General features: G+C 30.8%; 2 protein-coding genes across 2 annotated transcripts; both read left to right on the top strand.

Annotated features, from left to right (window-relative positions):
• On the top strand, positions 1-2,217 carry LOC137822716 (cytochrome P450 CYP82D47). The gene is made up of 2 exons (XM_068627663.1): positions 1-1,041; positions 1,249-2,217. Exons 1-2 carry the CDS (start codon positions 112-114, stop codon positions 1,888-1,890), a joined length of 1,572 nt encoding a protein of 523 aa, XP_068483764.1. The 5' UTR covers positions 1-111; the 3' UTR covers positions 1,891-2,217.
• Positions 2,218-2,942: 725 nt separating this feature from the next.
• LOC137822587 (strychnine-10-hydroxylase) lies at positions 2,943-6,642 on the top strand. The gene is made up of 2 exons (XM_068627497.2): positions 2,943-4,005; positions 5,896-6,642. The coding sequence occupies exons 1-2, from the start codon at positions 3,136-3,138 to the stop codon at positions 6,523-6,525; spliced, it is 1,500 nt and encodes a 499-aa protein (XP_068483598.2). The 5' UTR covers positions 2,943-3,135; the 3' UTR covers positions 6,526-6,642.
• Positions 6,643-11,744: the final 5,102 nt, after the last annotated feature.

Genomic DNA, 11,744 nt, shown 5'->3' with positions numbered 1-11,744 from the left:
GTTCATAATATTAAAACCACTGGTTCTTGTTACTACGTTTACGTCTTCCCATTCCATCTACCGCTACTCACTATACCGAATAGAATTTGTTGATATAATAGCTGAATTGCGATGGAGCTTACGATTCAGTACCTGTTTGCAGCAGTTATTGCGATACTCTTAATTCCTTTCCTCATCAAAAGGGACACACCAGGTTCCGCCCGCAAGCCACCGGAAGCAGCCGGTGGGTGGCCTTTGATCGGTCATCTTCACCTCTTAGGTGGTTCCACTGAGCCTCCTTACATAACCTTAGGATCCTTAGCAGACAAGTATGGCCCAATATTCAGCATCCGAATTGGTGTGCACCCAGCTGTAGTGGTAAGCTCTTGGGAGTTAGCCAAAGAGTGTTTCACCACTCTCGACGTCGTTATCTCTTCTCGCCCCAAATTCACCGCCGCTAAAATCTTGGGCTACAACTATGCTAACTTTGGGTTTTGCCCTTACGGAGACTTCTGGCGTCAGATGCGCAAGATTACGGCTTCAGAGTTGCTCTCCTCCACCCGCTTCGAACTTCTTAAGGATATTAGACACTCCGAGGTGCAGAGCTCCATCAAAGAATTGTACACATCATGGGCCGACAAAAGAGGTGGCTCCGATTATTTGTCGGTGGAAATGAAACAGTGGTTCGGAGACGGCAATCTCAACGTCATTCTGCGGATGATTTCGGGAAAGCAATACTCCGCCAACAGTGAAGACGAGCAACAGGTGAGGCGGATTCAGAGGGTTTTCAGAGAGTTCTTCCGTTTGACAGGGTTGTTTGTGGTTGGAGACGCCATTCCATTTCTGGGGTGGCTTGATTTGGGAGGTGAGGTAAAGGAGATGAAAAAAACGGCTATAGAAATGGATATCATCGTTTCTGAATGGTTAGAAGAGCATCGCCAGAAAAGAGAAGCTGATGAGAGCAAAACAGAACAGGATTTCGTTGATGTTTTGGTGTCAGTCCTTAAAGGCGTCGACCTTGGCGGTTATGACATTGACACAGTCATAAAAGCCACCTGCACGGTACGCACCACTGCATGATAGATTGCAATCCCCTTTCTCCTCTTTCATTTATTATAGAAATATACGTATAAAAATTGTCTTCATTTTCTGTTGGTTCGTATTCAGTATGAGCTCACGTTACCCTCTATTTAAATATTGTAAAGACGGAGAACAGAAATATACTAGACAAAAATTGAAATGTGGTGGCATTATTGTTGCATTTTGCAGACGCTGATTGCTGGAGCAACTGATACCACAGCAGTTACTATGACATGGGCTCTCTCGTTGTTGCTAAATAATCGGCACGCATTGAAGAAAGTACAGGATGAATTGGATGAGCACGTGGGAAGAGATAGATTAGTGAATGAATCGGATATAAACAAATTAGTTTATCTTCAAGCTGTGGTTAAAGAGACACTGCGATTGTATCCATCTGGGCCATTATCGGGTCCGCGTGAATTCACAGAAAATTGTACATTGGCTGGCTTCCATATTCAAGCGGGTACCCGATTTATGTTGAACACTTGGAAATTACAAAGAGATCCACGAATATGGTCAAATCCATTGGAGTTTCAACCAGAAAGGTTCTTGAACACCCATAGAAGTGTTGATCTCAAGGGTCAGCATTTCGAATTCCTTCCCTTTGGTGGTGGAAGAAGGTTGTGCCCGGGCATATCATTTGGCCTTCAAATGACACACTTGGCATTAGCTTCATTTTTGCAGGCGTTTGAAATCACCACCCCATCCAATGCTCAAGTTGATATGAGTGCCACGTTTGGACTCACAATTATGAAAACCACTCCTCTTCAGGTTTTACTCACACCCGCTTTATCACATCAGCTACTCGTTGGCGTTGTCAATGATGTTTAGCAAAATCCATTGTATTAACCAACCTCTAAGACGCTATTAATCTGTTGAGAAACTGTTTAATTGATTGTACATTTAAAGATCTTAGCTCCCTTGATGAACACAACCTAGACAGTGAAGAAGATGATTTTCGACTCATCAAACCAATTTTATCCTTTAGAGAAGTCTTTCGTAATCACCACCTAACCAATGAATAGGATTTCCGCACTCTTTCACCAAACCATTGATAAGAGGAAGCAAATTTGTATTTCCTTTTCTTCCATCAATATCGGGAATTCAATAAAACATTATAATAAATAAATAAATAAAAGTTTGGTATGTTTAATGATACATTGTTTATTTTAGGGGTGAAGATATGTTTATACCATATTCAGTAATAATATATGCTTGACAAATAAATAAATTAATATTTTAATTATATTTAATTTATTTTTAATATAAAACATTATTATATTACTATAATAGTTTTTCAACTGTATATATTTTACATTTTGAGTGTCAACCTAATCTTTTTCTTATTTTACACATGGATTTTATTAATAAAATAGTAATGGAGTTAAAAGAAAAAGAAACAAACACCATTTTTTCATTAATTCATTACTGATAAAAAAAAACATATTTTTTTCAGTAATTGAATGACTGATTTCAATAAACTTTTTAAGGACTGAAAAACATTCATAAATAAGACACTCATTTTATAAAAAGGAAATACATAAACCTTGTAATTTTATAACAAAATATTTTGTTTTTGTATAGAAACACATCTATATCTTCTGTTCTTCAATATCAAATTTTAAAAACAAATTATAATTTCATAAATATTAAAATAAAATAATAAATAAAAAATAACTTTTTGAAAAGTTAATTACTAATAAAACAAGTTGATTTTTTTGGAAAACATATTTTCTTAGACAAGCATAATATGACAATTAATTTTTAATTACAAAATATTACACTCAAATGATAATAATAATGAATATAAATAAAATTTTGAAATAAAATAATAATAAATGGTATAGAAAATGGAATTGTAAGTACTTCAATAATTCATCCCTCCACTACCATCTTCTGGATTCTGTTATCTATATTTATATATATATCAAGAATCCTTTCGTATCATATCCCAATTCAACCATAGAAAACAACAACATCCTTCATCACCATGGACATGGAAAATCCATTCTCCCTATCAACAGGGTTATTTACTTCTTCCTCGGCCTACTCTTATTTCTGTTTCTTCTTTCATCCATGTTGAGAAGCCGCAGAACCACCACAGGTGAAACTAGAGAAGCTCCACCAGAAGCAAGTGGTGCCTGGCCATTGATTGGGCATCTTCACCTCTTAAGTGGGTCAAAACCATATCACATCACGATGGGAAATATGGCCGACAAATATGGCCCCGTCTTCACCTTGCGTCTTGGTGTTCACAAAAACCTTATCGTGAGCAATTGGGAAATGGCCAAACAGTGCTTTACCGTCAACGACAAAGCGTTTGCTAACCGTCCTAATATGTTAGCCCTTGAAGTGTTGGGCTACAACTTTTCCATGGTTGGGTTCAGCCCCTACGGTTCTTATTGGCGTCACATGCGTAAGATTCTCACGCAGAAGCTCCTCTCCACGCATAGAGTAGACATGTTCAAGCACGTGATGGAATCAGAGGTGAAGGTAGGAATAAAAGAGAGTTACGATATTTGGCAAAAGAAGGAAAATAATGGCTCCGAAAAGGCGACAACTGAGATGAAGAGATGGTTGGGGGACATAACGTTTAACATCGTGTTCAGAGCGATAGTAGGAAAACGTTTTGTTGGTGACAACGATAGTGAGAATGAACGGATCCTAAAGATACTGAGGGACTATATTAATCTGGCTGGGGCATTCACTGTGTCTGATGCCCTGCCATATTTGAGATGGTTGGATTTGGATGGAGCAGAAAGAAACATGAAGAAGACGATAAAAGAGTTAGATGGATTTCTTCAAGTTTGGCTGGAACAACACAAACTCAACAGGAATGGTGATTTAGCTAACCAGGACTTCATGGACGTGCTTCTTGGACTTGTTGAAGAGGGTGAAGAATTTGACGGTCATGACGCAGATACCACAATCAAAGCCACATGCCTGGTATGCATAATCAGCATCAATTTTCTTCATACATGCGTCAAAACCATTTTTTTTTCTTTTTTTTCAATATTATACATGTGCAGTTGATTTTTTTAAACAAATATAGAAAGATAAATATACATTTTATATAATTAAAATTTATAATAAATAGATACTTTTAATATATAACCTATATTGTAGCTAATTTTTTTTTAAACATATATACATTATAAATACTAGCGGGAACACATGCCTCAATCCGCATTTTTTATTTTTGTTTCTTTAGTATTTTTTTATTTTTTAAAAACAATTTAAAATGAAAAGTTGAAGAGTATACAATTAAATAGTAGTGTGTATCCGCATATTTTATTTCTCTTTCTTTAGTATTTTTTTATTCTTCAAAAACAATTTCTCTTAATAACATTAAAATGAGAAGTTAAATAGTAGGTTAATAAAATAGTGGAGAGCGGTAATTAAAAGTTGCATATGGCAAAGAGAAGGAATGAATTTATTTATTTACATGAAAGTGAAAAAGGAAAGATAAAAGAAAGTGAGAAGTATGATAAAAAAAGAATGTGTTAGTGGAGAGAGAAAGTGGGGAGTAGGTACCTATATATAAGAGAGAGTGAGAAGTAGGATAAATGAATTATGTGTAGTGGAGAATCATAAGATCTTTAAAACAGAAAAGTAACTAATCAATCTCTCCACTCTCTTCACTCTCTCCACTCTCCAGTTAAATAATAACAAATAAAATAAATTTTAAAATTATTTTATTAATTTTTGAAATTATAAAATGTCTAAATAACCAAAATAAATTAATACAATAAATTATTAAGTAAGGATAAAATGGAAAAAAAAATTAAGAACAGTTAAGAGAGGAATAAGAAATGACACAATAACCATAATACAATAATAAAAATAAATATTAATATAAGGATAAAATAGGAAAAAAAAATTAAGAGCAGTTAAGAGGGGAATCCCAGGTATAGATAATATTATTTCTAATCTCTCTTAAATAGATTATTCGGTTAATAAAACTAAAATAAAATTTATAAATATGATTAAAAAATAAAATAAAATATGCAGTATATAAGATTAAAATAATATATATAACTCGACGAAGAAATGAGAATAATTTCTAAAACACTTTGTTTAAAAATAATTTTTAAGATATTTTATATCCAAGAAAAAATTTAAACAGTGGGATTATCAACAAGTGGTTTGAGTAATAATGAACTTGACTTTATTAAACAAGTCAGTTCTCATACTCAATAATAATAATAATATAGTGAAAAACACACATATATATAAAAGGAAAAAATAATATTAATTAGAAGAGAAATATCTATGGAACTATTTTAATCGTCAATTAGTTATATTTAACTATTTTTATCAGCTAGTTTAATAAGATTTTTATTTGGCCATGCACCTTTAACATTAGTTACTTTTTATTTATCATACATGTTCTTAAACAAATATATAGATACTATTTCAAGTTAAGTACACCATTAACTACATTCAATAGTTTAAAATTACTTAAATAAACATTTTTTTCTATTATTAATTAAGATATAAACAAGCCTAATTTGTTTTGGAAAATTAGAGCTAGCATACGTGGCGAAATTAACATTTAATTTAATGTACGTGGTGGTTATTTCATACTATAGGTTATCCATGACCATTGTTTTAAGTGCGCAAGAAGTATTTATTGATTTATAAATTTTTATTTAGTTTGAAAAAAATCTCATCTATTTTGGCAACTAGAAGAATGTCAACATAGAAGAAATCGTGTACGACAAAATAACCATTACATTTTATATATTCATACAATTTAAATTCATGTATCTCAGTCTTTTTTATTATGTCTCAACTATGGTAGAGAAAAAAGGTTTGAATTATTGTTCTTTGTAGGCCTTAATATTAGCTGCGACAGATACTAGCACAGCAACAATGACTTGGGCTGTGGCGTTACTTGTCAACAACCCTGAAATCTTAAAGAAGGCAATTGAGGAATTAGACAGAGAAGTTGGAAAGGAAAAAATGGTAGATATATCAGATTTGAAGAAGCTAAAGTATATCCACTGTATAATAATGGAAACCCTGCGTTTGTACCCAGCTGCACCCCTCAGTTTGATACACGAGTCCATGGAAGACTGCATTGTGGGTGGATATCATGTGCCAACAGGCACACGTCTATTGACTAATATTTCAAAACTTCAACGAGATCCCTTCATGTATCCTCATCCATTAGAGTTTCGTCCAGAGAGATTCTTAACAACACACAAGGACGTGGACATCAAGGGTCGACATTTTCAACTCATTCCATTTGGTGCTGGTAGAAGAATGTGCCCTGGTTTATACTTTGGTTTTCAACTAATACACTTAACACTTGCAACTCTTTTGCATGGATTTCACTTTGCAACTCCTGATGGAAAACCTGTCGACATGCTTGAACAAGTTAGTCTAACCAACATCATGGCTTCTCCTCTCCAACTCATTCTTACACCACGTCTCTCGTCCCATATCTATCATCAAACTTAAATAGTTAAAGGCCAACCCACTTTATACCTCTCTATGTTTTTTTAGTGTTCGTGAGTTGAAGCCTTTGGGAGGCTTCAAGTGTAATAATCAAATAAAGAAAACATTTTCCTAGTAAAATTTTAAGGCTATATTTCATAATTTATGGTTGATTAAGGATCATTTGATTGAATTTGTTGGAAAGATTAGGAAGAGAGGATGGGGAAATGATATCATGTTGAACTTCTAAAAGAATCTCGGGGAAAAGTCAAGATAAAACAATAGTTGAAGGTTTCTTTTATTAATAATAAAAATAAATAAATAAAATTAAATAGGACATTTGAGTAGTTTTCAAACCTTTTCAAAAAAAAAAGCCCAATCAGACCAAATTCTTCATCACCTAATCACTTAACCACTTTCCAGCACTTTGTACCTATCAGATCCTGCATAATATTCCCTTGCCTAAGCTGATGTGAGTGGCAATAAGAATCATCTGTTGTAAAACCATATGAACATATGAGTAGATATTGCAAAACAGAAAACAGAGTGGGCTCAGAAAAATCCTGGCAGTTTCGGGGCCGTTACTTTTTTTCACTATATAAAGAAAAGAGAGGTTACATTCTCTCATCGTACTCACATTTCCATTCTTCCACATATCATACTCACTTTCCTGTCCAAAAAGATCGGATTTGTGCCAATGCTGCCTTTAGGCTTCGAGTGAGGATTGGCCAAGGCTCGAATTGACTCAAAAGTTGGGTCAAGAGTTTCACGCTTCAGCTTCCTCTCCTTCTCTTCACCTATTTTAATTTTTTTTACTTTATAATTATTTTTCTAGTTTTATTGAATTCTTACTCTCTTTTAAGAGTAACTTGCTCAAAGACTGGCGCAATACATTTCGGATAGGTATTTATGGATAGTGATCACTCATTTAGTACATCATCCAGATCATTGGGAAATGTTGTTGTCTTGATTTATTCTCTTCGTCTATCCGCCCCTTCTGCTGAGAGATAGAGCTCGTGCGTGGGACAACATATTATGGGTGGTCCGATAACGACTCGGGTGACCTGATAAACCCAACAAACACTCGTTAGGATAAGCTTGAAATGATTCTGATACCATATTACGAAGTGAACTTTAAGTCTAACTCAACCCCATAAAACCAGCTCATGGGATAAGGTTTGCATCCACCTATATACAATGAAAAGTCCTTATCTCTTGTCGATTTGAGATCTCCAACAAGTTTCATAGGCTCCAAAAAAATGAAGGGATTCCTGCAAAAGAAACTCATTGTGTTGTCATCCATTGTAAATTGTTTTCTTTCTCTTATATAGGATAGTGCTCTCTTCCTTTTTCTTGTATATGATTTTATTATTGACTTAATTCAATAATAAATGTTATATCATTCTATTTTAGATTGATTATTCAAGATCTCTTAATTTACATTGATAAGATATTAATTTTCTATAAATATTGGTAAACTGTTTATACAAATTCGACGCATGAAGTTGGCTTCTTCTAGTTTTAAAGATTTGAGTCTGCTGCCAAAATCACTGATCCGAAACCTTATGGTCAAAAAAGACATGCTCCAAAGTGCTCTGTTCTGGATCCCCTTCACTTACTCCCTCTGACTTTGGCTTTCTTCCTAAGAGATGCTGTCTCCAAACTTCATAATATTTTGACACTGTATTCCACTTTACATCAATTACAAAATATTAATATTTATAACTAAAAAATTTAAATAAATAAATAATTTTTTTTAATAAAATATAATCAAAATATATAATATTAAAATAATTTTTAAATTAAAAAAATTATAAATAATTAAAATATTAATATTTATTGAGATGTAAGTGAAATATAGTGTGGAAATAAATCATTTTTGCTCTAACTTCATAATTATCTCGTGCCTTCTTCCATCCCTTCATCTGAACATCTTTTCTTCCTCGCTTCTTTTTCTGACTTTACTCCTTCTCCCTTCACTGCTCCTTCCTCCTAGCTGTCTCCTTTCTCTTCTATTGACCCCCTGGCTTAATGATTAAAATCTTCGTGTAATTTTATGAAATGAGTTTATGATCTTTTTGGTGATTTGTAATTAGTTAGTCTTCTGTGTTGTTATGTTTGTAGTCTCCTGAAAAGAATTACAATGAGCCATGTTTAAAGAAAAGAAAAAAAAATACAGATAATAGTATTTTTTTTTCTTTTATTATTGGGAAGAAGCAAGAAACCGGTGAAAGATTGACACGTAGAAATAAAACGGAAGACTGAATAGCATTTAGCTCGTGCCGTCATTTATACTAGGAATCCATGTGTTGTAAGAAGCATTGTTATACTTCTCATACAATTTTTTAATGTACTGGATTTTTTAATTTTAAAATTTAATAATGATACTGGACAATTTTTTTTATCATTAATATAACATGTATTATATTTTTATTGTGTTTACTTTAGATGAATATTATTTTTATTAAAAAATATTTGTATTGAATAAGTTATTGTTGTTTAAAACATAAAATTAACTATTTAAAATCAATTATTTCTATTCGAAATTAGTTCAAATAAAATATCAAAATACTTAAAATAAATTAAAACATCATGTATTTCCGACTGTACATATATTTAAATTATATATTTCAAAATACATTATTTGCATTATACTTAGAGAATGTATAATCTAAAATATAAAAGATTTATGTCAGAATATATAATTCAAAATATATTTTAAAATAATAAAATATATTTTTAAATTATATGAGGTTGACGTGAGGTGCAGAATGCAACTCCTTTTTCTAATATATTCACACTGTCCACAGGCCCAAGAAATAAGCCCGATGAGTGCGAATTATACCCAAATTTAACTCGTTTATCAAAAAGAATATTGTCAGGAAAAGTGCCAATGGCGTGCTAGGGAATACAAACGAGGTTCTTTTATCATATTGGTTCAATTTTAATTTTAATTTTATTGAAACAGATAAATTTTAAAAAAGTTACACATATAGGTACGACCTTTAAAATATATTTTGTACATTTTATTATTATTATTATTTTTTTTAATAGTGTAAAACTTCACTTTTTTTTTTACTTCTTAGATTTGTTTTCATAATATTACATAAATATTTTATTTTCAAATGATTTTTGTAATTTAGTTAATAAAATGAACTTAAATATTATCATATTTTTATAAATATTGGAATATGTATATGAATTAATAAATAGAAAACATATATATAGTTTTAATAATCAAATTATAAAAAAAATCAAAACCAAAAAATAGTAAACTTTAAAAAGATTTAAAAAATTAAAAGTTTTCAATTTTAATTTTTTAACTGAATTATTATCAAAAGATATCTCAATACAAAAAAATATTTATATAAAAAGTTCAAAAATTCAACATTCAATAAGCATTATACAACAATAATAAGAACATCAAAATACACGATCAAATAGAGAGAAAAAAAGGTTTTGTAATTGCAAAATGTGAGGTCAACTTTTTTTTACTAATAAAGACTGAAAGGTATAAACCGTCTCACCCATCTCCCTTTCTTAATCTATCCCTTTAGTTTTTTTGTTTTTTTTATTGTTTTATCAAACTTTCATATGATACAAAGTGGAAAAGAGAGAAACAGAGAATGATAAATGAATCCGTCAAAGCGAGTATTATTCAAGCTCGTCCTAATTTTGAGGAAAAAATTATTGCAATAATTCGATATAACGATGAGTGTGGATAAAATTTAATTTTTAAAGTTAGGTATGAGGACGTTGATGGATGTGTACATACTTCGTCTGATCTTTATTCTTAGACTATCTTAATCTTTGTTTTAAAGTTCAAATTAATATGGAATTATTATCTCACGCTCATTCTATATTTTGTTCCTGGTTAATGCTATTAGGTTCAATTCAAATAATCTATGCAGCTTCAATATCTCTTGGTCAACGCAATGTAAAAAAAAGAATAGCTTATTCCTCGGTATCCCATATGCGTTTCTTAATTTTAGGAATTGGTTCTATAAGTGAGACATGGCTGAATGGGGCTATTTTACAAATAGTCTCTCACGGATTTATTGGTGCTGCGCTTTTTTTATTAAAAGGTATTTATTTTATTAGATAACCTAAATAAGTCATATTAATTTTATTATTTTTAGTTTTGTAACTTATTTCTAAGTCATACATTTTATTTTTTTTATTTTTTTTATAATTATTTGACATTTATCCAATTGTTACTTGATACTCTTATTTGATATTTATACATTATAATATTTTTTTTCTTTGATATTTGACATTGGAAAAATAAAAGTGTGTATATTTTTACATTGGAGTACTTGATAATGCCATTTTTTATTTGTTATGATTTTTACTTTTCATCAAAAATTATTTAATCTGAATTTGGAAGTGTTTTAAGTCTATTAAGACAACATCATTAGAATAAATGAACACATCTAAAGCATTGTCCACTTCAGAAATCAAAAAAATTCATCGTATTTTGTCTATATAGGTGTATTTAAATTATTTTTAGCCTCAACTCCTAAACAATGTTAGACTGTTGACATATCAAAATAAGACTCCAAACTGTCTTTGTAACCGATTTTTCATTTTCCATAAAGATTGAGAGAATGACAATTCATCTCTAAAACTGATAGGAAAAACGCACGCAGAAGCAACACACAATCACGAATCAACTGCAGAAAAATAAATGACACAAGATTTAACGTGGTTCGGTCGCCAACTGCAACCTACATCCACACGGGCAACTATTAGGTTTTTATTATGTCTTGTTACACACCAATCACAAGTACAATGATCTCTTGAAATAGAGATTATAAAAGAGATACAATGATTAAGCTCACTCACTAAACATGGTGTCTAGTCAGTCCAACCCAATTGGTACTGGCTTCATACCCAACAATCTCCTTCAGTGACTAAAGAAACTTTAACCACTACATCAGACAAATTATTTATTACTATTATGATTTTTGTTATACTTATTATTATGAATAATATTTATAATATTAATAATATGAATATAATTTATATTATTATTATTAATATAATTTATATTATTATTATTAATATAATTTATATTATTATTATTATTAATAATATAATTTATATTATTATTATTATTAATATAATTTATATTATTATTATTATTAATATAATTTATATTATTATTATTATTATTAATATAATTTATATTATTATTATTATTAATAATATAATTTATATTATTATTATTAATATAATTTATA

The sequence above is a fragment of the Phaseolus vulgaris genome, chromosome 9, assembly GCF_051622355.1.
Source record: "Phaseolus vulgaris cultivar YP4 chromosome 9, ASM5162235v1, whole genome shotgun sequence".
In the NCBI taxonomy this organism is placed as follows: Eukaryota; Viridiplantae; Streptophyta; class Magnoliopsida; order Fabales; family Fabaceae; genus Phaseolus; species Phaseolus vulgaris.
The sequence above is the reverse complement of the archived record's forward strand: the minus strand, read 5'-3'. Positions and strand labels throughout refer to the sequence as shown.